Source organism: Melanerpes formicivorus, unplaced genomic scaffold, assembly GCF_026170545.1.
Source record: "Melanerpes formicivorus ecotype bairdi unplaced genomic scaffold, bMelFor1.0.p_v2 SCAF_18, whole genome shotgun sequence".
Classification (NCBI taxonomy): Eukaryota; Metazoa; Chordata; class Aves; order Piciformes; family Picidae; genus Melanerpes; species Melanerpes formicivorus.
In genome coordinates, this window is record NW_027142370.1 from 13,728,516 (window position 1) to 13,754,877 (window position 26,362).

The 26,362-nt window shown below is 53.1% G+C and overlaps 1 protein-coding gene across 3 annotated transcripts in view; it reads right to left on the reverse strand.

Annotated features, from left to right (window-relative positions):
* PTPRA (protein tyrosine phosphatase receptor type A) overlaps positions 1-26,362 on the reverse strand; it is a 170,715-nt gene that overhangs the window by 82,095 nt on the left and 62,258 nt on the right. For all 3 annotated transcript variants that reach the window (XM_068149675.1, XM_068149673.1, XM_068149676.1), the window contains one exon: positions 15,341-15,412. In XM_068149675.1, the coding sequence (XP_068005776.1) occupies positions 15,341-15,412 (72 nt within the window). The remainder of the gene's footprint in view (positions 1-15,340; positions 15,413-26,362) is intronic.

Genomic DNA, 26,362 nt, shown 5'->3' on the forward strand with positions numbered 1-26,362 from the left:
TCTGTTTCATGTTTGAGAACCCTTTCAGTCAGGAAGTTTCTTCAAATGTCCAACCTAAACACCCCCTGCTGCAACTTAAGGCCATTTCCTCTTGTGCTATCACTTAGAATCATAGAATCAATAAAATTGGAAAAGATCTCAAAGATCATCAAGTCCAACCTGTCACCCAGCACCTCAGGACTACTAAACCATGGCACCAAGTGCCACATCCAATCCCCTCTTGAACACCTCCAGGGATGGGGACTCCACTGGGCAGCACATTCCAATGGCTAACAACTCTCTCTGGGAAGAACTTTCTCCTCACCTCCAGCCTAAACCTCCCCTGGTGCAGCTTGAGACTGGGTCCTCTTGTTCTGGTGCTGGTTGCCTGGGAGAAGAGACCAACAATCTCCTGGCTACAGCTGCCCTTCAGGTAGTTGTAGAGAGCAATAAGGTCACCCCTGAGCCTCCTCTTCTCCAGGCTAAACAATCCCAGCTCCCTCAGCCCCTCCTCTTAGGGCTTGTGCTCAAGGCCTCTCAGCAGGCTTGTTGCCCTTCTGGAGGCTGGTGAGAGGCCTTGAGCACAAGCCCTGCTTGTTGCTAAGGAGAAGAGACTAAGCCCCACCTGGCTCCAACCTTCCTTTCAAGGGAGTTGTAGAGAGCCAGAAGGTTGCTGTAGAGGGCCTCAGCCTCCTCCAGGGCTGAGGAAGCCAGATGGAGCTGTCCCCACTGCTGTCACTCCAAGGCAGCACTAACACCACATTCCTGCTCTCCAGAAGTCAGTTTTCCTATCTTATTTTTGCCTTGGTGACATTTGCTCTTTATCTTGCACAGAAACGGTTTTGCACTTGAGATGAGCTCAGAGTGAAGGAGGTACCCAAAAGGGCTGGTGTGTGTCCCAGCCCGTTTCTAAAAGCTGGTGTGCAGGTTAAATAATGCAGTGGGAGATGCTGGAAGGCTGAGGGCACATTTTCAGCAGAACTTTACCTTCTTAAAAGGAAAAATCTGGCTCATGGTGAGGAGAAGCAGCAAATCAGTTTGTGCCATTTCATCCCATCTGTGACTGAGGAAAGTTTATTAGAAGTAGCAAGACTGCTGCAGAAGAAAATAGAATCACAGAACCATTTTGGTTGGCAGAGACTTTTAGGATCAGAGAACCCAACCTTTAACTCAGCACTGCCAGCTCACCACTAGACCGTGTCCCTCAGCACCACATCTACACAGCTTGGAAACCCCTGCAGGGATGGGGACTCCACCACTGCCCTGGGCAGCCTGGGCCAGGCCTTGACAACCCTTTTGGGAAAGAAAGTTTTCCTAATATCCAACCTAAAGCTCCTCTGGCACAAGTTGAGGTCATTTCCTCTTGTCCTATCACTTGTTCCTTGAGAAAAAAGACTGCTCCCCACCTGGCTCCAACCTCCTTTCAGGGAGTTACAGAGAGCAAGGATGTTTCCCCTCAGCCTCCTTTTGTCCAGGCTGAACACCCCCAGTTCCCTCAGCTGCTCCTCAGCAGCCCTGTTCTCCAGACCCTCCACCAGCTCTGTTGGACCTTCTCTGGACCTGCTTCAATGTCCTTCTTGTAACAAGGGCCCCAAACTGAACCCAGTACTCAAGGTGTGGCCTCAGCAGTTCTGAGTACAGGGGGACAATCCCTGTCCTGGTCCTGCTGACCATGCTGTTGCTGATCCAAGCTAGGATGCTGCTGGCCTTCTTGGCCACCTGCACACACACTTGCTCATAGAATCACAGAATCAATAAGGTTGGAAAAGACCTCAGAGATCATCAAGTCCAACCTGCCACCCAACATCTCCTGACAACTAAACCATCTTCAGCCAGCTCTCAAGTAACACCTCCAGGTCCTTTTCCACCAGGCAGATTCCATCTGCTCTGCCCCCAGCCTGGAGTATTCATAGGGGGTTTTGAGCCTGAGGTGCAAGAGTCAGCTCCTGGCCTCGTTGAACCTCATCCCATTGGCCTTGGCCCATCAATCCAGCCACTCCATTATAAGCAAGGCCATGAGCTACTGAGGAAGAGCACTCAAATCCTGGGGCTGTTTTCATTGCATTCAGAAAGTATTGAGGCTCAAAGCACAAAGTGTGTGGGCCAAAGGCAGTTCTGAGCATCCCAGTGCTGATCTGCATCACATCACTTGAACAGCATTTCCAATTAAGCACTTGCTAAAGATTAATCAGAACCTTCAGCACCTGACAGCCTTTCAAGAACAGAAACAGCCACTTCAAAACCAATGAAATCTCTTAGACACCTGCCTGAGGGATGAAAAACCCTCCTGTCCAGCAGACAGGATCTTTCTTTTTATCATTATTAAAGGGCAAACACACCTGATGCAGGGAGGAGATGTTTTAAAGCTGTTAATGCAGAGGACAAAGTTGGTTGCTATCCAACACCTCACTAAAACCTCTCCCCAGACAACACATTTCAGGGCCTACTACTCAAAGCAGATACAAATAAAGAACTATTTATCAAGTAGGTTTTGCTGGAGCCTCTGGCTGGTGCTCAGGACAAGGGGTTAATGGATTCTCCTTCAAAACAAGCCAGCACAACTGGAGAAGCAGCCCCCAGGAGCAGCAGGCAGCAGCCCCCAGCACTCCCATCAAGCAGCTGGCTCAAAACCAGTGGCATATTGGCCTTCCCAGTTTGGTTTTGGGCTTGTGGAGGATACCTGCTAGCATCCCCACCGCTGGAGCTGAAGGAGGCTGCGTGCTGCTGACAGCACCCAAGCTCAGCTGGGCACTGTGGAAGCTGAGGTTGGAGGTCAGGAGGAAGTTCTACACAGAGAGAGTGATTGCCCATTGGAATGGGCTGCCCAGGGAGGTGGTGGAGTCACCATCATTGGAGGTGTTCAGGAGGAGACTTGATGGGGTGCTTGGTGCCATGGGTTAGTTGATTAGGTGGTGCTGGATGATAGGTTGGGCATGCTGATCTTGAAGGTCTTTTCCAACCTGGTTTATTCTGTTCTATTGTATTGTATTCTATTCTATTCTGAGCTGCTCACCACAACCCAAGGGCTGGGCTGGCAGCTGAAGGGCTGAAACTTTGTTTCCTGAAACTGGTTGGTTGGGCAAACAAATCTTCAGTGTGCTTCAGGTGTCTGAGCTCTCGGGCAGCAGACCTGAGCCTCTGACAGCTCCGGAAGGAGCAGCAGCAGCACAGGGGTTGAGGTCTGCTTGCATTCCAGCACTCTCAGGGTACTGCAGGACCAGGGCTCTGCGTTTCTTAGCAGCATTTGCAAAGGTGGGGAGAAGCCAGCAAGGTGTCCCCACGCAGGGGTAGTGCCAATGAGGTATCCCTACGCAGGGGTAATGCCAGTGAGGTGTCCCCACGCAGGGGTAGTGCCAGGGAGGGGTCCCCACACAGGGGTAGTGCCAGAGAGGTGTCCCCACACAGGGGTAGTGCCAGGGAGGTGTCCCCACGCAGGGGTAGTGCCAGGGAGGGGTCCCCACACAGGGGTAGTGCCAGAGAGGTGTCCCCACACAGGGGTAGTGCCAGGGAGGGGTCCCCACACAGGGGTAGTGCCAGAGAGGTGTCCCCACGCAGGGGTAGTGCCAGGGAGGTGTCCCCACGCAGGGATAGTGCCAGAGAGGTGTCCCCACGCAGGGGTAGTGCCAGGGAGGTGTCCCCACACAGGGGTAGTGCCAGGGAGGGGTCCCCACGCAGGGGTAGTGCCAGGGAGGTGTCCCCACACAGGGGTAGTGCGAGGGAGGGGTCCCCACACAGGGGTAGTGCCAGGGAGGTGTCCCCACGCAGGGGTAGTGCCCTTGCTGCCCTGAGGTTTCAGAGCTGTTTGTTCACCGTGACTGGTGACTTTAAGGAGACACCAGGTCCAGCAGTGAGGGCAGAGGGCACAGCAGAAGCCCTGTCCTCTGCTGCAGGCTCATTCAAAGGTGCAGGCTCGGAAGAAAGCCTCCAGTCATCACCACCATTCCCATGGCAGCCCTCCATAGAATGAGTTGGGTTGGAAGGGCCCTTAAAGATCATCTAGTTCCAACCCCCTGCCAGGAGCAGGGACACCTTCCACTAGACCATGAGGAGCCTTTCCTGGGTTTCCTGACTTGCACATCTCAGTTTCAGAGAGAGAATCAGAGAATTCTTTAGGTTGGAAAAGACCTTTAAGATCACTGAGGTTTGGGGAAGCACTGAAGGGCAGAGATCCCTTTGCTTTTTGCTCAGATTTAACTCCTTCCCTCCAGATCCCTCAAGCTCACACTGCTCTGTGCATGAGCTCTTGAAGGATCATAATGGTGGCCATAATGTTCTGCCATCTGGCTCACCACATCTCTAACTCAGAAACTATCTTTGAGGTGAAGGAAATGAGAACCTGGGCATCCTGGCAAGTACCTGATCAATGCCCATCCCTTCTTCCTCTTGGGCATCTCTGAACACACCTCTCTCAGACTTCTGGCACTATTTCAAATGCACCCTGACCTGCCCTCCTGGACAACCCAGTACAGTCTCAACAGTTACTTGAATCCATTTTCATGCTGCCTAATCTCTGGGGCCAGGGGAAAGGCTATTTTGGAAGGCTGGTTGTGACAGGACAAGGTGTGATGGTCTGAAACTGTAAGAGGGAGATTCAGACTAGGCAGAAGGAAGAGATTACTGTGAGGGTGGTGAGAGACTGGCCCAGGGAGGTGGGAGATACCCCATTCCCAGAACTGCTCCAGGTGAGGTTGTTTGGGGCTCTGAGCAACCTGCTCCAGTTGCAGATGTCCCTGCTGACCGCAGGGGGCTTGCACTAGATGCCTTTTGAAGGTCCCTTCTGACCCAAACCATTCTGTGACTGATCCTCGAGCCATTTCCCTCTCCTCCTGCAGAGCTCTCCCAACCCCTCACCTTTTCTCTGCAAGGAGGAACGTTGCATACAGTAACTCACAAGAACTAAACCCAAATGGACTGCAGCTGCGGAGAGCTTTCTGCTGAGAAGCTCAGATGTTGGTTCAGATGCCACACTATCCACTCACTGCAAGAAGCATTCAGCCCTCAGAACAGAACTAGTTTGTCTCAAACACCAGGTGTTGTGTGGAAACTAAGGCATGGGGGCACCGGGTTTCCTTAGAGGCATGGACTTGTCCACACCTTGCTGACTTCTAGAAGCCCTTCAACAAGCCTGGAAGCAGGTCACATCTTCCTTTAATTCCCCCCCCCCTTTTTCATTGTATTGAAAAGACCAGAAAGGACCAGGTCAATTTGAATGTATAAGCCCCAAACTTCCTCTAGAGCTACAGCTGCTTGACCTTATGCTTCCTCAAAGCTCAGCCCAAGGTGAGACCCAAGCTTGCCAAGACCATCTGCTGAGCAAAGCGCAGAGAAGCCAGCACGCTGTACCAGCAAGGCTACCAGGAGGTGGGGAAAGGAAAAAGCCAGGCAGAAGTAAAAGTGCAGCTTCACTCTAGTATAAACTCCATCTGTCTTGGAAGTATTTCACTTTAAAGAGCTTCTTCCCTCTCTCCTGCTCTTCAAAGAGCTCCGTGACCTTGGCAAACTGCTCATCCAAGCACATGTGCCACACCAAATGGAAGCAGAACCTGGCCAAGCTGCTCCACTTGCTCACACACAGCTCCCAGTCCCACAAATGCTCTGCAGCAGCAACCCCCCGTGGACCCCAGCAGTCATTTCCCCAAGGATCATGCACTTAACCCGGGACACCACCCTCCAACAGCACCATCCAGAGCCAACGCAGGCACTGGGCAGAAGGATCTGGGTACCAGAGAGAACAGAAGGGAAAGGGAATGTGTCCTGCAAACACACCAGATGGGGATCCATAAAGTGCACTGAGAAGCAAGCTAAGGAATGAAACTCACTGTCAGAGAGCGACGGTGTCTGACTGTCCTCCTCCTCGGTCCCCACACAACCCTACAAACGATTTACCTCCTTCCCTAGCGAGCACATTCCTCGGCTCCACAGGTACCAACTGGCCTCTCCCACTGGAGGTGTTCTGATGTTTGGGTGAAGCTCAGAGCAAGTGGCTGAGGCTGTAAGCCCAAGAGTGCCTTTTGTCTCAGAACCAGAGGATTTACGCATCAGAAGCTCGTCTGCCTCTCCGCGCCTGCAGCACTTTACCTGCCGCCAGATAGTGCTCCCCACTAAACGTGTCTGCCTCGGACCGTGCTGGGCAAAGCACCACAGCACTTGTAAATACTCTCCCAGGGGATAATCAATCACTCCAGCCCTCCTCATCCTCCCATGAGCATCCACATACCATAACCCTCCTGCCCCAAATGTCTGCTTGCCCTCAGAGTGACTCCGTGTGAAAAGGGAACAGGTCCCTGCCCCGGCGCTGGTGGTTCCTCGCCACAAGCAGATGACACACATGAGACAAATCCACCTAACCACCAACTGCAGCAGCTCCAAGTGGCTCCTGCCAAACTCCTGTAGCATATGGAAGGATAATTTTTCTGCCCTTCCTTTTGAATCCCTGCACAGGCTACCAGCAGCAATACTAAAGGAAAGGTCCACTGGTCAAGAGGGAGAGGAAAACACCGGTGACGGTGCCAGCCCGAGGACAGGGGATTTCCACACTTAGCTCTTGGAAAGACCTGATAGGATTGATTTGTTTGCTTTAGCTTCCAGCAGGGAATGTCAAGGATTTGGCCTACAGAACACTGAAACCAGGGCTTGAGTTCCGGAGAAGGAGATAGGAGAAGCCGCCGGTGTTGTAATCACAAACCCGACTAATCCCACTGCTGGCCTGCATCTGGCTGGCCAGATGCATTCCTGAGACCTGGCTGTGCTTTCCAGCACTGGTAAGGGCTCGGGGCAAGAAGTCTCCTGAGTGCAATTCCCCAATTTCATGGCATCTCAGCTGGGACCAGATGTTCTCTGGTCCTTGCAGCTTCGGTGTCCCCTCTGTTTGGTACGGTGACAAAGCCGTCACTGAATCAGCTCCACTCCTGTCTTTGCCAGCAGACCCAAGGCATGAGTGATTACATTTCACAGAATCCCAGGCTGGAAGTGACCTCAAGAATCATCTGCTCCAACCTTTCTTGGCACAAGCACAGGCCAGACAAGATGGCTCAGCCCTTGTCCAGACAAATCTTAAAAGCCTCCAAGGCTGGGGACTCCACCGCTTCCCTGGGGACATTTTTCCAATGGCTGATTGTTCTCAAGGTGAACAATGTTCTTCTTGGCTCCAAAGGGAATCTCCCCAGCAGTAACTTCTCCCCACCACCCCTTGTCTTTGCCATGGGACTCCTTGTAAAAAGGGAGTCTCTATCTCCTTTGCAGCCATCCTTTAAATACTGGCACATGGTGATAAGCTCTCCCCTGAGCCGCCTTCTCTCCAGGCTGAACAGACCCAGTTCTCTCATTTTCCTCCTCAAATTTCCTATCCTTATCTTTCTGAACCAGGCTGGAGCTAGCAAGCTTTCCTTGCTCAGAAAAGAAGATCCATTTGGGGCTGCAGAAACAGTAATTTAAATCCCCTCATGTTACCTGCCTGATTGGAAGGGTCTGTTTCCTTGAAGGAGATGAGGATCAACCCTTTCCTGGGACCAAATACAATTAAAGTAGAGATGAGTTGGAAGCCATCAACATAAAAAGCTCCTATAGATTTAGGTCCCCCAATAGGAGCAGTAACTGTGTTTAGCTGCAATTAAAAACACAGAATCATGCAATCTTATGGGTTGGAAGAGATCTTTAAAGGTCATCCAGTGCAAGCCCCCTGCAGTCAGCAAGGACATCCCCAACTAGAGAAGCTTGCTCAGAGCCCCAAACAAGCTGACCTGGAATGGTTCCAGGGATGAGAGAGACATCTACCACCTCTCTGGGCAACCTGGGACAGTATCTCACCACCCTCAGGGTAAAATATTTCTTCCCTCTTTCCAGTCTGAGCCTCCTTCTTTCAGTCTCAAACCATCACCCCTTGTCCTGTCACAACAGGCCCTGAGAAAAAGTCTGTTCTCAGCTCTCTGAGCTTTCTTTAAGTACTGGAAGGCCACCAGAAGGTCTCCCTGGAGCCTTCTCTTCTCCAGGCTCAACAACCCCAACTCTCTCAGCCTGGCCTCACAGCAGAGGGCTTCCAGCCCTTCCATCACTGCTGTGGCCTCCTCTGGCCCTGCTCCAACAGCTCCCTGTCTGTGCAGTGCTGAGGACTCCAGAGCTGGCCCCAGCACTGCAGGTGAGGTCTCAGCAGAGGTGCAGAGGAAGGGCAGAATCTCCTCCATGCCCCTGCTGCCCATGCTGCTGGGGATCAGCCCAAGACACAGCAGTGAGACACCATGCTGAGGAAGCTCTTCGCCTCAGCAAGGAAAACCCCAGTCAGTTCCTGAACATCACAGCTGCAGCCCTCCTGAAAGCTGAAGCTGTGGTTGCTACACCCTGCAGAACACAGACTGGCAACGTACTTTTGAGGCAACCACCAGCTTGGTGCTACTTCCTGTCTGCTTCAGGTGGGAGGTCTGTCAGGTGCTGCTGGCAGTTTCTCAGGACCCAGTTTCAATATCAAGTATCAATATCAAATCACAGACCTCAGAAGGACACAGGAGCTGCCAATGTCTGTGCACTGGGAGTTACAATCACTGAATGGTTTGGGCTGGAAGGGACCTTAAAGATCATAGTATCATAGTATCAGTCAGGGTTGGAAGGGACCACAAGGATCAGCTAGTTCCAACCCCCCTGCCATGGGCAGGGACACCCCACACTAGATCAGCCTGGCCAGAGCCTCATCCAGCCTGGGCTTAAACACCTCCAGGGACAGGGCCCCAACCACCTCCCTGGACAACCCATTCCAGGGCTTCACCACTCTCATGGGGAAGAACTTCCTCCTCACCTCCAGCCTGAATCTCCCCACCTCCAGCTTCATTCCATTCCCCCTAGTCCTATCTCTACCTGAGATCCTGAGCAGTCCCTCCCCAGCCTTCCTGTAGCCCCCTTCAGATCCTGGAAGGTCACAATGAGGTCACCTGGGAGCCTTCTCTTCTCCCGACTGAACAGCCCCAACTCCTTCAGTCTGTCCTCACAGGAGAGGTGCTCCAGCCCTCTGATCATCCTTGTGGCCCTTCTCTGGACACCTTCCAGCACCTCCACATCCCTCTTGCAATAGGGGCTCCAGAACTGGAGGCAGTACTCCAGGTGGGATCATCTGGTTCCACCCCCCTGCCCCAGGTTGCTCAAGGCCACATCCATCCCAGTCTTACACAGACCCAGGCATCCACAACTTCTCTGGGCAACCCATTCAATTAACACAGATCTGAGGTCTTCCTAAACACCTGCAAGAGGAAACCTGCCTGCAGAACCAGCTCCTGAAGAACAACCCCCTTCCCATTCAGGGAGGTAGCTGTCAGCAGCAAGGTGGAGGGTGGATGTGTTTGTTTATACACCCCGGCTGCAGGTACAGGCTGCAGGCCCCGACACGCTGCCCGGTGTGCTCTCCAGAGCAGTTGTCTTCTTCCCATCCCCAGCCCACAGTCAGCTCCAACAGCCAAGCACTGGGGGGGGTGAGCTCAGCACTGGTGGTTTGTGAAGCAGCTTGGACAAATCCCAGGGTGCTTTTAGCACCTAGCAGGCCAAGGTCAGCTCACACTGCTGACGTCAAATTCCACCTAGAGGTCTGAAGCTTCACAGGAAGGAGGTGAGGAGAAGTGTCTGCAGGGTTTGGGAACACCAGCAACTTGTGATTTCTGGGCCACAAAGCCCTCCAAGGGTCAACCTGCACATCAGCAAACATGAAATGAAAGCCACTGGGATGCTGGGTTGCATCAACAAGGGCATCACCAGCAGAGGAAAGAAGCCATTATCCCACCCACACCTGGAATACTGTGCTCCATTTTGGTCCCTGCTCTGCAAAAAAAGAGGTGGACAGGCTGAAAAGGGCTCAAAAGAGAGCCACAGTGGTGACTGCTGAGGGAAATGGGTTTGTTCAGCCTGGAGAAAAGAAGGCTCAGAAGGCCTATCATCATGTTCCAGTATTACAGGGGGGGCTACAAAGAAGATGGAGGCTCCCTTTTTACAAGGTGTCACAGGGGGAAAGTGAGGGCTGATGGAAGCAAGTTACTCCTGGGGACATTCTGGCTGGACACAAGAGGAACATCTTTCACAAAGAGCAGAATCAGCCATTGGAAAGATCTCCCTGAGGAAGTGGGGGAGCCCCCAGCATTGGACAGCTGTGAGACTCAAGTGGACAGGGCTTGGGCCATCTTGTCCAGCCCATGCTTTTGCCAAGAAAAGTTGGAGCAGATGATCCTTGAGGTCTCTTCCAACCTGGGATTCTGTGATTCTATGAAATGCCAAATTCTGACAGCAATCCTTAAAGGTTGCTGTTGGTGCCTTCATCTGAAAGTAAGAGAGTAACTCTTAAGAGTGGAGAAGAAAAGTACTTCTTGGCCTGGTTGCCATGTGATGGAAAAGCCACCATGGTGAACCAGTGCAGGACTGGGATGTGTCCTGACTTGTAAGCTCTTCATTTCTCCTGCAGTTAACTCATAACTGCATGGGAGAAGGGAGAAGATCAACCTATAGCACCACCACACTTCTTGGAAGAGCAGTCCTTAGGAGAGAGGGTGCAGGGTCTGACCACTGCAGCAGGGCTGGAGCCATGCAGCAGCAGCTCTGCACTGATAAACTCAATGTGAAGCTGAGGGGAACGAGCAGCAGAGGCACCAGCCAGCCACAATCACCAGCTCTTATCTTGCAGGAAAGACCTTTCAGTTATTGTGGGGAGTGCTGCAAACATCAGCTGGGTGATCAGCACTGCTGGAGCTGGTGAGAAGAAACCACAAGGGTCAACTTCTGCAAATCCATGGGGCATGCCAGTTTGGCTCCCACCTCCCACGAGACGTTGGCAGCGTGGCTGGAAAAGGCTCAGGGAAGGGAATGGATGGGCTGAAGGTAGTGAATGGCTTTGGATGGCCTTGGGTGGAACAAGATCTGTGGGTTCAGGACTCATTCTCTGAGTAAAACCCACACTGAGCTCAGGACTGCAGCAGTATCAGCCTGGGTGTCACCTCCACCCCTGGATGGTTTCCTGCCCTTCTGAACAGCTCATGGTAAGCCTGTGGTTACCTCTGATAGCAGCTGCAACACTCAGAAAGCCTCCTGGTGTCAGGACACACAGAGCACAAACTGGCTGCACTGCAGAATCACAGGCTGGAAAAGAGCTTTAAGATCATCAGGTCCAAGCATTGATGAAGAGCTGGAGCAGGCTGCCCAGTGAGGGTGTGGAGTCTCCTCTGGAGACTTTCAAACCCCACCTGGATGTGCTCCTGTACAACCTGATCTAGGCAAATCTGCATTGGCAGGAGGCTTGGACTAGATGATTTCCAGAGGTGCCTTCCAGCCCCCACCATTCTATGATTCTGTGATTAACCCAGCACTGCTAAGTCCACCACCAAACTATGTCCCTCAGCACCACATTTACACTGCTTTGAAACCCCTCCAGGGATCCCCACCACTGCCCTGGGCATCCTGTGCCAGGCCTTGACAACCCTTTTGGAAAAGAAATTGTTCCTCATGTCCAACCTAAACCTCCCCTGGTGCAACTCAAGGCTCACCAGCAGGCAGCTTTGAGCAGTGTACCTGGCAATGTTTCACACACCCCAGCCCAGGTGGCTCAACCCAAAGCCACATCTCCATCACACTGCTCACCTTGCTCCTATTGCTTCCAACACACACTGGTGCTTAGCTGCTTGGATCCCCACAAGTCCATGGGACTGGAGGGGATCCATCCTAGGGTGCTGAGAGAGCTGGCAGATGAGCTGGCCAAGCCACTCTCCATCATTTTTCAGCCCAGAAAGCCAATCAGATCCTGGGCTGCAGCAAGAGAAGTGTGGCCAGCAGGGCAAGGGAGGTGATTCTCCCCCTCTGCTCAGCTCTGGTGAGACCCCACCTGAAGTACTGCCTCCAGTTCTGGAGCCCCTATTACAAGAGGGATGTGGAGGTGCTGGAAGGTGTCCAGAGAAGGGCCACAAGGATGATCAGAGGGCTGGAGCACCTCTCCTATGAGGACAGACTGAAGGAGTTGGGGCTGTTCAGTCTGGGGAAGAGAAGGCTTCCAGGTGACCTCATTGTGGCCTTCCAGTATCTGAAGGGGGCTACAGGAAGGCTGGGGAGGGACTGCTCAGGATCTCAGGTAGTGATAGGACTAAGGGGAATGGAATGAAGCTGGAGATTGGGAGATTCAGGCTGGAGGTGAGGAGGAAATTCTTCCCCATGAGAGTGGTGAAGCCCTGGAATGGGTTGTCCAGGGAGGTGGTTGGGGCCCCGTCCCTGGAGGTGTTTAAGCCCAGGCTGGATGAGGCTCTGGCCAGGCTGATCTAGTGTGGGGTGTCCCTGCCCATGGCAGGGGGGTTGGAACTAGATGATCCTTGTGGTCCCTTCCAGCCCTGACTGATACTATGATGATACTATGAAAGATCATCAAGTCCAACAGATGCCAGCACACAGCCCAGAAGGAGTTTCCCCCTGACTCCAGCAGCTTTGGGTGTAGTTTCCTCCTTTCCTCCCCCCAGACACTTGGCTTTTGCTGACCACTACGTCCAGCCGCCCATATCCTCCTTCTGCCGGGTGCTGTGGCTTGGTGGAGCACAGGGAGAAGCCCTGCACAGATGTTCATTTGGTGAGGAACAATAACTCCTGCAAATCCCTGCTCCAAGCACATTCCACAGCAGTGCATCTTATCAGGAGCCAAACCAAACGTGCAACGGCACCGGGGAACCGGCAGCCCGCGCCGGGAGAGTTTGCTCTTGTTACAGCTTGAACCTCCTCCTCTGCCTCCAACCACTCAGCTGGAAAATCATCCCCCAACCACCAACCACACCACCCTTCCACCCATGCTGGGGAGAAGTGTAAACCCCAGGTGCCACATGAAGCACAGCTGGTGTGAAAGTGTGATGGATAACCACCTTTCAGGGCCACCTGTGACGCTTCCTTATGCGTTCACAGCCGAAGCGCACGCCAAGAACAAATCCTGCCTGTGCTGCTGGCCTCACCCAACACCTCTGCTCCACATCCACTGCCACTGCAGTTGGGGTATTTGCACATGGCAGGGGTTTGTTGTACTGCTGGGAGCTCAGGCACAGCCCTACCACTGTTTCAGGCTTGCAAATGGAGATGTTATGAGTGTGCAGGGCGAAGCCTGGAGCGGTACAGGGCTCTCCCAGGTGCCTTCTGCATCACAAATCCCTCACTCTCTGCTCCTGCTCTCCTGGTTCTCTCAACTGCAAGTGGAAAGGTGGACTCCCACTGTATGGTGATTGCAGTAAAAACTCTTTCCTGCTATGGGAGGAGGCAGAGATCAGCAGGGACCAGTGCACCACCCTGCTGATGCTCCCCAGCCCGTTAGCCTGGGCAGAAGTGACCCAGCACGGCAAGTATCACACAAACGACTCAGGAACCCTTTTAACTCCACACACCTCTTCTTTTCCCAGTCTGTCCCATAGGTGAAGCACTTTTAACATCAGGGATTTTCCTCCAAGGCATTAATCAAGAGCTGAGGACTCTGTTGCCATGTTTGGAGGTGCACCAGCTTTCCACAGAAGCTCAAGCAGATGAAAATAACCTAACAAAATACATTTTAAGGGTGTTTTCTTTTGTGTGTGTGTGTGTGATGGCAAGTCAGAACCTGAATTCCAACTCAACCACTGCCTTGCAGCAGAACAAAAAAATCCCTGTGCTGAGTGCTCTCAAGTAAGAGTCATGTCCCTTCCAGCTCTGCACCAACAGAGGCTTTATTATCCTTTGGAGGAGGAAGTCAGATTTTTTCCACTTAGTTATGTTCCCAGGTAGTTCTTAAATAAGATTTCCCTTCCCCCTGTGCTTAAAGGGACAAGGTGATGGCTGGGCCATGGGCTGTACCATCCTGCCACGGCTGCTCACTGGCCAGTGTGAGAGGACAAATGCTGCTCTCCATCATTTCCCTCCAGTCCTGGCTCACCAGTGAGGTCCCAGATGACTGGAAGCTGGCCAGTGTGGTCCCCATCCATAAGAAAGGTCGGATGGAGGAACCTGGAAACTCCAGGCCAGTCAGCCTGACCTCAGTGCCAGGGAAAGTGATAGAGCAGATTATCCTGGGGGCAATAACTGCGCACCTGAGGATGGCCAAGGGCTCAGGCCCAGCCAACATGGATTTAGGAAGGGCAGGTCCTGCCTCTCCACCCTGATCTCCTTCTATGATCAGGTGACCCGTCTGGTGGATGTGGGGCAGGCTGTGGATGTGGTCTACCTGGACTTCAGCAAGGCCTTTGACACCGTCCCCCACAGCAAACTGCTGGCTAAGCTGTCAGCTCGTGGCTTGGACCACTACACTCTGTGCTGGGTTAGGAACTGGCTGCAGGCTGAGCCCAGAGAGTGGTGGTGAACGGTGCCACAGCCAGCTGGCAGCCAGTCACCAGTGGTGTCCCCCAGGGATCAGTGCTGGGCCCCATGCTCTTTAACATCTTCATTGATGATCTGGATGAGGGGGTTGAGTCAGTCATCAGCAAGTTTGCAGATGACACCAAGTTAGGAGCAGATGTTAGTCAGTTAGAGGGTGGAAAGGCTCTGCAGAGGGACCTCGACCGACTGGACAGATGGGCAGAGTCCAATGGGATGGCATTCAACAAGTCCAAGTGCTGAGAGCTGCACTTTGGCTACGGCAATCCCATGCAGAGCTACAGGCTGGGGTCGGAGTGGCTGAGAGCTCCCAAACAGAAAGGGACCTGGGGGTGCTGATTGACAGCCACCTGAATATGAGCCAGCAGTGTGCCCAGGTGGCCAAGAAGGCCAATGGCATCCTGGCCTGCATCAGGAACAGTGTGGCCAGCAGGAGCAGGGAGGTCATTGTGCCCCTGTACTCTGCGCTGGCTAGGCCACACCTTGAGTCCTGTGTCCAGTTCTGGGCCCCTCAGTTTAAGAAGGACATTGAGACACTTGAAGGTGTCCAGAGAAGGGCAACAAGGCTGGGGAGAGGTCTGGAGCACAGCCCTGTGAGGAGAGGCTGAGGGAGCTGGGGTTGTTCAGCCTGGAGAAGAGGAGGCTCAGGGGTGACCTCATTGCTGTCTACAACTACCTGAAGGGTGGTTGTGGCCGGGAAGGGGTTGGTCTCTTCTCCCAGGCAACCAGCACCAGAACAAGGGGACACAGTCTCAAGCTGTGCCAGGGGAAGTTTAGGCTGGAGGTGAGGAGAAAGTTCTTCACCGAGCGAGTCATTCGTCATTGGAATGTGCTGCCCAGGGAGGTGGTGGAGTCACCATCCCTGGAGGTGTTCAAGAGGGGATTGTACATGGCACTTGGTGCCATGGTCTAGTCATGGGGTCTGTGTTGATAGGTTGGACTCGATGATCCTCGAGGTCTCTTCCAACCTTAGTTATACTGTGATATTGTGATACTGTGATACTGTCAAGATGCCAAAATGGACAATGCCTCTTCCTACCTTAATGCTCATGAGCAAATCGTCCACCTGCACGTCATGAGGAGCCCATAAAGGTTCTTCCAGTGCTGCCCCCTGCAAAGGAACAAAGAAAGAAAAGCTTTCAAACCCCAAAGAGTTCAAAATTCAGCCACATCATTGGACAACACACATTCTGCTGCTGCCAGCCAGAGGGTTCTGCCTCCTTCTACCTTCATGCACAGTGCAGCCCCTCCTTAGTGCTCCAGCTAGAGACACCGTGGGGACAAGGAGAACAAGTTTAAGTGCAGAAGGTGAAATTGTGGCAGCTGCCAAGGTCAAAGATGATTTGGGGTCACAGTACTCATAGTATTCACAGTACCACCAAGGTTGGAAGAGACCTCAAAGATCATCAAGTCCAACCTGTCACCACAGACCTCATGAGTAGACCATGGCACCAAGTGCCACATCCAATCCCCTCTTGAACACCTCCAGGGATGGGGACTCCACCACCTCCCTGGGCAGCACATTCCAATGGACAACAACTCTCTCTGGGAAGAACTTTCTCCTCACCTCCAGCCTAAACTTCCCCTGGCACATCTTGAGACTGTGTCCTCTTGTTCTGGTGCTGGGTGCCTGGGAGAAGAGACCAACCCCCACCTGGCTACAACCTCCCTTCAGGGAGTTGTAGACAGCAATAAGGTCTCCCCTGAGCCTCCTCTTCTCCAGGCTAAGCAACCCCAGCTCCCTCAGCCTCTCCTCACAGGGCTGTGCTCGAGGCCTCTCCCCAGCCTTGTTGCCCTTCTCTGGACATGTTCAAGTGTCTCAGTGTCATTCTTAAACTGAGGGGTCAAGGAACAGCAGCAGTGACAAATGAGAAGACACTGATGTTCATGGCTTTGTTTGGGGTAAAGTGAAGCTTAGGAGGGTCCCCAGCTAGAAGAATCATTTCATGTGCCAGTGAAGGCACCTTGGGTGTGGATTTAGCCAGACACAAGTGGTTGGGGGATGTGAAAAAGTGTTCTCTGCATGTGCATTTATTCCCACAGCAAAGGAAGGGGCCAGAAAGCCATAGGGTGCTCACTGGACTTCTGATGGCCACATACCAGTGAGACAGCCGCCAGAGGACTTCCCCAAACCCTGGATACAGACTGTGGCTGCAGGATCAAGCATGGTTTTAGTGGTTATAGAGTCCTGGAGCAGGCTGCCCACAGAGGCTGTGGAGTCTCCTTCTGTGGAGACTCCAAACCTGCGTGGACATTGTGATCCTGAGCAACCTGCTGTGGCTGACTGCTTTAGCAAGGGGGCTGGACTGAATCCCCAGAAGTCCCTTCCAACCCCCACCACACTGGAATTTTATAGAGGGAACAGACTGAAGCTTGTTGCCTTGTTTCAGGAGGCCTGTGGTCTCCCTCCAGCTCTTGGACATGGGTTCCTTGCTCCACTGCAAAGTCACTCCACAGGGACTCATGATTTACACACCAAGTCAAGACTGTCCCTGCTTGCCCTCCACTTTTACATGACCAGCCAAGTCAGTCCCAGTCTCTCCAGCTCTTTTCTTCTTCCCTGAAGATTTTTTACCTGCTTCAGCTTTGAGGCAGCTCCTTGCAGGAGTCTGCAGTCCCAACCCCTCCTTTCCCTGATCCCATCCTCTGTGCTGATGCTATAATGTATGAAATTAGAGACCTGAGGCACTGCTGGATTGAGACTTGAATATATTTAACCAAATTAATATCTTTTTTCTGTTGACATCTTTTCTCCTCAGCCTTGGGCAGGATGTGGCCCAGCCATCTGCTCTGTTAGTGCCAAGTAGCTGCAGAGCTCAGACATAATCCCTGGGTGATCTCCTCACTGCTTTTCATCCTACTCAAGTGTTGACTCGAGCACTTGTTCAATTAGACAAGTTTCAGCACTTCAATCAGATGGGCACACAAAGCTGATTTTTACCTCCATGGAGAAGAAAAAGTCTGATTTAGCTGAGTGTGATAGAACCAGGAGCTTCAAAGCAACAAGACCTGGAGAGCACATCTGCTCTGAAGGCTGCCAGCATCACTGCTTAACCCAAGCAGGCCACCAGCAACTTCCATTTTAAAGAGAAGCTGAGAAAGAGCAGATTAAGAAGATGTTGGATCTGGCAGGGAGGAGAGCTGGGTTACTCCCCTGGTTCAATAGGAGCAAGTGCAGGGTCCTGCATCTGGGTCGAGGCAATTCCAGGCACAAATCCAGGCTGGGCAGGGACTGGCTGGAAAGCAGCCCTGAGGAGAGAGACTTGGGGGTGCTGGGGGAGGAGAAGCTCAACAGGAGCTCTCAGCGTGCACTTGCAGCCCAGAAAGCCAATCAGATCCTGGGCTGCAGCAGGAGAAGTGCCAATTTGACTGATTCCCAAACCACTGGGATTTGCTTCCTTACAATCCAGTGTTCCCTGACACCTGCCAGCAATGCTGCTGTCCTGGGACAGAGGGGTCAGGGAGCTGCAGAAATGCCTCCAGCCTGTCCTCTCCTCCCTGCACAATGGGGATGAGGCCCTTCTGTCTTTTAGTCAGCTGTGTCTTGCACTTCCAGTGCAAGGTCCTGCATCTTGGTCAGGCAGTTCCTAGTATAACACACAGGCTGGGGGTGAAGGGCTGCAGAACAGCCCTGTGAAGAAGGACTTGGGGGTGCTGGTGGGTGAAAAACTGGGCATGGGCTGGCACCAAGCACTCACAGCCCAGACCCAACCTGTCCTGGGCTGATCCCCAGCAGTGTGGGCAGCAGGGGCAGGGGGGGGATTCTGCCCCTCTGCTGAGACCCTCCCTGCCGTGCTGGGGCCAGCTCTGGAGTGCTCAGCACAGTACAGGCAGGGACCTGATGGAGCAGGGCCAGAGGAGGCCACAGCGATGCTGGGAGGGCTGGAAGCCTTCTGCTGTGAGGCCAGGCTGAGAGAGTTGGGGTTGTTGAGCCTGGAGAAGGGAAGGCTCCAGGGAGACCTTTCAGTACTCAAAAGTGGACTATGAGAAAGATGGGGACAGACTTTGTATGAGGGAGTACAGTGACAGGATGAGGGGTGATGGTTTGAAACTAAAAGAAGGGAGATTTAGGTTAGAGAGAAGGAAGAAGTTCTGCTGTGTGTGGGTGGTGAGACACTGGAAGAGGTTGCCCAGGGAAGTTGTGGATGCTCCATCCCTGGGAGCATTCAAGGCCAGGTTGGATGGGGCTTTGAGCAACCTGGTCTACTGCAAGGTGTTTCTGTCCATGGCAGGGGGGCTGTACTAGATGATCATCAAGGTCCCTTCCAATCCAAACCATTCTATAACTCTATTTAGAACAAAGGAGTAAATGTTACAGGATCAGAGCAGTAAGCTGGCAAACACAACCGGGCTGTCAGTATTCTCAGGGCCACTTTACCCCTTTGCTCACAAAGCTACCAGATGCTCAACACAGCTAAGTGCAAGAAAAGTTGGAAGATGTTGTTCACTTCATTGCATTCAGCTGCAGGTTCAGAAAGCTTTGGTAGAAGGAAGGACTCCCCTTCCTTGCTGTTATTAGAGCTCCAGGGAATTGACAGTGAAGCTGAGCTTTGCCAGAGCTTGGAGCATCACACAGGCTGGGTGCAGTCATGGTTCCTTGGGAGACGAGGACAAAGCCTCGCTGAAGGGAACACCTACACCAGGAGGCAAGGAGAAGGAAAAAAAGCAGATGCAGTGGCAGAATGAAAACAGAAGAGCTTGTAAAAGCTTCTAGAAGTCAAGGGCACACGTCTGAAGAGCTTTTAGAGCAGGCTGTGTCTTCAGCTGGCTGTACAAACAGATCAGTAACAGAAGAAGAGAGCAGCTCATGAAGCATGACTTGCAGTGACTCATAAAGCTCATTGCTTCTGACAGGTACAGGGTGCGGGGCAGGCAGGCACTCAGGGAGCTCCAGTAGGTACAAGTAGAAACATCTGATGCTGTAGAGACTTACAAGAGTATCTGACATCCACATCTGTGCTGAGGAATGAGTCACACAGCCCACATGGAGGGGAGACAGCCGCTGCCGAGGAGCCAACGTACGGCAGAGCTGAGAGGAGATGGTGTGGCCCATGGTTGGCTTCCTCAGCCCCAGCCACACACCAGCTCCTCCACTCACTGAACCACAGAAGTCTTTTGGTTGGAAGAGACCTCCAAGATCTTTAAGTCCAGGTGTCATCTTAAGACCACCATGGCCATTGAACCACGTCCCCAGGTGCCATGGCCACATGTTTCCGGAACACCTCCAGGGATGGGGACTCCACCACCTCCCTGGGCAGCCTGTGCCAATCCCTGACCACTCCTGCAGCAAGGAAATTTTCCCTAATCTCCAACCTAAACCTCCCTTGGCACAATTTCAGGCCATTTCCTCTTGTTCTGTCACCTGGAACGTGCTGGAGCATGTCCAGGGAAGAGCAACAAGGCTTATGAAGGGCCTGGAGCACATGGCCTATGAAGAGCATCTGAGGAAGCTGGGCTTGTTCAGTCTGGAGGAGGCTGAGGGGAGACCTCATTGCTCTCTACAACTGACTGAAAGGAGGTTGGAGTGAGCAGGGGGCAGCCTCTTCTACCTGGTGTCAAGTGACAGGACCAGAGGAAGTGGTTTCAAGGTGCACCAGGGGAGGTTCAGGCTGGGTGTCAGGAAATACTTCTTCACTGGAAGGGTTCTCAAACATTGGATTGGTCTGCCCAGGGCAGTGGTGGAGTCACCACCCCTGAGTTGCTCAAGCAGCATGTGGACCTGGTGCTTAGGGACATGGTTTAGTGCTCAGTGCTGGGTCGAGGATTGGGCTGGATGATCCTGAGGCCTATTCCTACCAGATATATTCTGTGAGTCTGTGAACTAGGGAGAAGAGACAAACCCACCTCACTGCAACCTCCTTTCAGAGAGCTGTAGAGAGCAATGAGGTTTCCCCTCAGCCTCGTCTTCTGCAGCCTAAACACCCCCAGTTCCCTTGGCTGCTCCTCAGAAGCTGCTGTGCCCTGATCCCACCATACTGTGACCCACTCTCCAGATAGTCCTCTGGAAAGGCAGCATCCTGTGGCTCTGCCATGGCAGTCTGGATCCTAGTGTGGGCCTTACCAACCAGCAATCCCCAGGTCCCTGCTAAACCCCAAATACCTTGTCAGAGCAGCAGCTTTAAAAGCTCTGCCCTCCACCCTTTGGTGACAATTAGTTCAAGCCTGTCACCAGCAGAACAGTTTTGGATTGCAGCTAATCCAGAGCTCTATGAACAGATTCTGTCCAAACACTCCCCATGTCAAACCAGTTCAAAGCAGCCTCAAACTGTACCAGAGGAGGTTTAGGTTGGATGTCAGAAGAAACCTCTTGACTGAAAGAGTTCTCAAAGGCTGGAAGAGGCTTCCCCAGGCAGGTGGTTGAATCCCCATCCCTGGAGGTGTTTCAGAGGCAGATAGGTAGTGTTGAGGGACATGGTTTAGCACCAGACTTGGTAGGGTTAGAGAATGGTTGGACTCAATGATCTTAAAGGCCTTGATTCAAGGGCCTTGGTTCTGTGATTCTATAAAACAGAACCATGGGATCATAGAATCAGTAAGGTTGGAAGACACAAATCAGGAGCTGGCTGCACCCTCTGTCTGAACGGCTCCAGCTGCTAAGAAGGGGATGCAGAATGATTTAACACCCAAGTTCAATCAGGTTCTTTTTCACTGGTTTATATCCCCCCTTAATGCACAAGACCAGCTGGCTGTTTCCACCACAACCAGTGTCTTTAGGTGCTCCTGACAGGAGCTCAAGCAGGCCCAAGGTGAAGCTACCATGGCCGCTGCCAGCGCCGAGCGAACTGCACAGGGCGCTGATCGGCCTCACCGTGGCAATGCCTGCAAGTCAGGGCTGGCACACAGCTCCTCCTCTGCAGGTGGGACAGCAGCCAGCCCTTATCTCCTGCATTGTAGAAAAGAATTCCAAAAATTCACCCTGTTTGCTCTACCTGCCTGGTGACCGTCCTGGCAGTGCCGCCCTGCAGGCCTCACGGCAGCTCTGCCTCCTGTGCTGCACTTTGGCCACAGCAACCCCAGGCAGAGCTGCAGGCTGGGGTTGGAGTGGCTGGAGAGCAGCCAGGCAGAAAGGGACCTGGGGGTGCTGATTGACAGCTGCCTAAACATGAGCCAGCAGTGTGCCCAGGTGGCCAAGAAGGCCAATGGCATCCTGGCCTGCATCAGGAACAGTGAGGCCAGCAGGAGCAGGGAAGGCATTGTGCCCCTGTACACTCCACTGGTTAGGCCACACCTTGAGTCCTGTGTCCAATTCTGGGCCCCTCAATTTAAGAAGGACATTGAGACACTTGAAGGTGTCCAGAGAAGGGCAACAAGGCTGGGGAGAGGTCTGGAGCACAGCCCTGTGAGGAGAGGCTGAGGGAGCTGGGGTTGTTCAGCCTGGAGAAGAGGAGGCTCAGGGGAGACCTCATTGCCCTCTCTAACCACCTGAAGGGAGGTTGTAGCCAGGTGGGGGTTGGTCTCTTCTCCGAGGCACCCAGCACCAGAACAAGAGGACACAGTCTCAAGCTGTGCCAGGGGAGGATTAGGCTGGAGGTGAGGAGAAAGTTCTTCCCAAAGAGAGTTGTTAGCCATTGGAATGTGCTGCCCAGGGGGGTGGTGGAGTCTCCATCCCTGGAGGTGTTCAAGAGGGGATTGGATGTGGCACTTGGTGCCATGGTTTAGTCATGTGGTCTGTGGTGACAGGTTGGACTTGATGATCCTTGAGGTCTCTTCCAACCTTGGTGATACTGTGATGGTTCTGCTTTCACCCCAGGAAAGGCTAAATCACCACCTGGGAGCAACACAAACATCTGGCTGCTCCCTGACAGCTCAACAGGGCAGCAGCTTCCAGCAGGGAAAGCTTTCCTGTGCCTCTAACCGAGGCACCAAATGCTACAGCTGGACTGGATGACCTTAAAGGTCTTTTCCAATCTAGATCACAGAGTCCTAGACTGGCTTGGGTTGGAAGGGACCTTTAGAGGTCACCCAGTCCAATCCTCTGCACTCAGCAGGGACATCCCCAACTAAAAGAGATCACTCAGAGTCCCAAACAACCTGACCTGGAATGTTTCTAGGGATGGGGCTTGTACCACCTCTCTGGACAGCTTGGGACAGGGTCACACCACCCTCACCATACAGAATCTCTTCCTTTTCTCTAGTCTAAATCTCCCTCTTTCAGTTTCAAACCGTCGCTCCTTGCCCTGTCACAACAGGCCCCGAGAAAAAGTCTGTCCCCAGCTTTTTGAAAGACCACCAGGGGATCTCCCTGGAGTCTTCTCCAGGCTCAACAACCCCAACTCTCTCAGCCTGGCCTCACAGCAGAGGGCTTCAAGCCCTCCCAGCATTGCTGTGGCCTCCTCTGGCCCTGCTCCAACAGGTCCCTGTCTGTGCTGTGCTGAGCACTCCAGAGCCGGCCCCAGCACTGCAGGTGGGGTCTCAGCAGAGCAGAGAGGCAGAATCCCCTCCCTGCCCCTGCTGCCCACCCTGCTGGGGATCAGCCCAGGAGAGGGCTGGCTCTGGGTTGCAAGCACAAAGAGAGAAGGCAAAGCTGTTTGAGGAGAGGCAGCCCCTATGAACTGAAGTGCTGCTGCTGGGGCAAACCAAAAGCTAGCCAGGCATGCAGAGGTGGCCACCAACCTCCAGAGCCACGTCATGGGCAGCAAGTGGATGAACAACTGTGTGCCAGAGGCATTCATCAGCCATGGTTTGACAGGCAAATATTGGCACATGGGCTGATGTGGATAGAAGTGGGATGGTAAACAAGCTGTGGCTCTACCTGAACACACCTGGGGAGGGCACAGCAGTCCTCCTGAGCCCAGGCCAGGGACACCAGAGCTGCAGAGCACATCCTGCTGAAGGCAGTGTGCAGCCCAGTCACAGAATCCCAGAATGGTGGGGGCTGGAAGGGACCTCCTCTGGAGATCAACCCCCCTGCTAGAGCAGGATCACCTACAATAAATCACACAGGATTACATCCAGGCAGGTTTGGAATCTCTCCAGAGGAGACTCCACAACCTCTCTGGGCAGCTTGCTCCAGGGTTCTGCCATCCTCAAAGGGGAGATTTTTTCCCTTATGCTTACATGGAATCTCCTGTGCTCCAGTGTGTCTCCACTGCCCCTTGTCCTCTCCTGGACACCACTGAGACGAGTCTGGCTGCACTTTCTTCTTTCACTGGGGTCTCTTGTCTAATCCAGCCAAATATTTGCAACCTTTTTATCCCTCTTCCTCTGCTGACTTCCTCAATGAATAAACATGGAGGGGGAAAACCTATCCTTGTGACTTGGTCATCCCCTGCACAGCCTGGCTTTGCTGGGAGGAGATGGGAAGTGACAGGGAGACATGAGATCTTAGCAGCACAATGGGGACACAAGCTGCCACGGGGCAGGTGGGGTGACAGAACCCCACATGCTGCCTTGAGGACAATCCCTGCTGCTGGCTCCGTGCTCAGGAAGCCCTGTTCATCTGCAGCACTCACTGAGCAGGCCTCTCAGGACGCACAGCTTGCCTGGAGATGGCCTGGCCATGTCCTGAGCCTTGGGAGTGAAGGAATGCACCAAGCTGCTCTTTGTGCTTCCCCAAAGGCTTGGGGAAAAAATCCCAGAGCCTCCTTATGCTGTTGGCTTGCCAGACCTTGAACTTGGGAATCTCTCTCTGACCACAGGGGTGTGGGATATTAAGCTCCATTCCTGGAACCATTCCAGGTGAGGTTGTTTGGGGTCTGAGCAACCTGCTCTAGTTGCAGATGTCCCTGCTGACTGCAGGAGGGTTGGACTGGATGAGCTTTAAGGTCCCTTCCGACTCCAATCGGTCTGTGACTCTCTCTGTGGGCTCTCTCTCATCCACAACCCACCCTGATACAGCAAATGCAGCCAGGAGCCATCTTGCCACCAGCTTCTCCTCACCACAGTGCCACCAGAGCAGAGACACCAAGCAGTCCCAGGAAAGCAACCCAGGAACCAAGCTGCAGCCAGATTTCTACACCTGGTTATAGCATCAGAGAGTGACAGGATGGTCTTCATTGCTCCACACAGATGGATTCCTGAGCTCTGGAGAGAAACAGCATGGCTGTCCCCAGGAGATTGTGCTCTTCTCCCCTGGGCTGCAAGTTCAGCAAGTCATGCAGAAGCCTCATCCCTAGGAAAATTCCAGGTCAGGTGGTCTGGGGCTCTGAGCAGCCTGAACCAGCTGAAGATGTCCTCAGTGACTACAGAGGGTTTGGACCAGGTGAGCTTTAAGGGTTCCTCCCAACCCAGAGCATGCCATGGTTCTGTGTGGCTCAAAAATCAACAGCTCCTGATCCTCCTCACACTGTCACACCAGGATTGCATCCCTTGTGGATCCCTTTGCACCAAAGAATAAAGTCAGTTCTCTGGGTGAAATTCAGAGCTTTGACCCCCACCTCCAAACAGCACAGAGTCCATGGGGACTCCACAGCCCCAAGGACCTGGAGGATGATGGCACAAGTCTTTCTGTGCACCCTGCCTGAAAGCAGCCAGCACCTCATGCAGGGGTTATGGCACTGTGAAGGGGCTGCAGGGCAAACTGCTTGAGATGCAGCCTTGGGGGATCCACCTCCTTGATGATCTTCAAAGTTTTGTCCAACCAAAATGATTCTATGAGCCTATGGCTCCTGGGCCATAGCACCCAAATGCCCCCACACACTCAAAAGGATCCAGTTGGGTTTCTGGAAGAGGTTTTGAGCCCAGAAAGCAAATCACATCCTGGGCTGCATCAAGAGAGGCAGAGCCAGCAGGGCAAGGGAGGTGATGCTCTGGTGAGAGCACACCTGGAGTACTTCACCCAGTTCTGGAGCCTCTGTTCCAGGAAGGATCTGGAGGTGCTGGAAGGTGACCAGAGAAGGACCACGAGGATGAGCAGAGGGCTGGAGCTGCTCTCTTATAAGGACAGACTGAGAGTTGGGGTTGTTCAGTCTGGAGAAGAGAAGGCTCCCAGGAGACCTAATTGTGGCCTTCCAGTATCTGCAGGGGGCTACAAGAAAGATGGGGAGGGACTTTGGAGGGTGTCAGGGAGTGATAGGACTGGGGGGAATGGAACAAAACTAGAAATGGGTAGATTCAGATTAGATGTGAGGAAGAAGTTGTTCCCCACAAGGGTGGTGAGAGCCTGGCACAGGTTGCCCAGGGAGGTGGTGGAAGCCTCATGCCTGGAGGGTTTTGCAGCCAGGCTGGATGTGGCTGTGAGCAACCTGCTGTAGTGTGAGGTGTCCCTGCTCATGGCAGAGGGGTTGGGACTGGCTGAGCCTTGAGGTCCCTTCCAACCCTAACAATCATTCTATGATTCTGTGTTTCTGTTGGGATCCAGAGGAGAGCAGGACAAAACCTGTGGGACTCTTCATGCTGGTAGCAGCATCCCTGAGACACTGCTTGAGGATTACTGCCATGGGAATTTTGTAACCTTTGCACATACCAGGGATGGGGAGTGGAGCCAAAAGTCATGGATGAGACCTCCTCATGGAAGGAAAATCTTTCAGCAGCAGTACCAGATGTTGCAGGCAGCTGTGAGGCTTTGCTTTAATCTATCACAGTCATCTCCTGCAGGCTTCAGAGGACTCAGTGCAAGAGGGCTGGGCTTTCTTCAGGGTTTTCTCTTCTGTTTCATTAGTGGAGACCCTGCTCCAGCAGTAAAACAAGGCTTCTGGTTCCCTGGAAGACCTCCTTTGTTTACAAACACACAGTGCTGCTTTAAATGGGTCTGGGGTTTCATCTGAAACCACTCTTTTCAGGACCTTCACCCAAGTAGAAGCAAGCCCCCAGGCAGGACTGCCACCCCACACAAGTGTCCTGTTCCTACCTTAGCTACCATCATCTGGTGGATATGAGTCACCTAAGCTTAAATGGGCAGTGAAGTTCTCAGCTTGGATCAGCAACAGTGTGACCAGCAGGACCAGGGAAGTGACTGTCCCCCTGTACTTGAGGCCACACCTCAAATACAGGGTTCAGTTTTGGGGCCTTCACTCCAAGAAAGACATTGAGGTTCTGGAGCAGGTCCAGAGAAGGGCAACCAAGCTGGGGAAGGGTCTGGTGAGGAGCAGCTGAAGAAACTGGAGTTGTTTAGTCTGGAGAA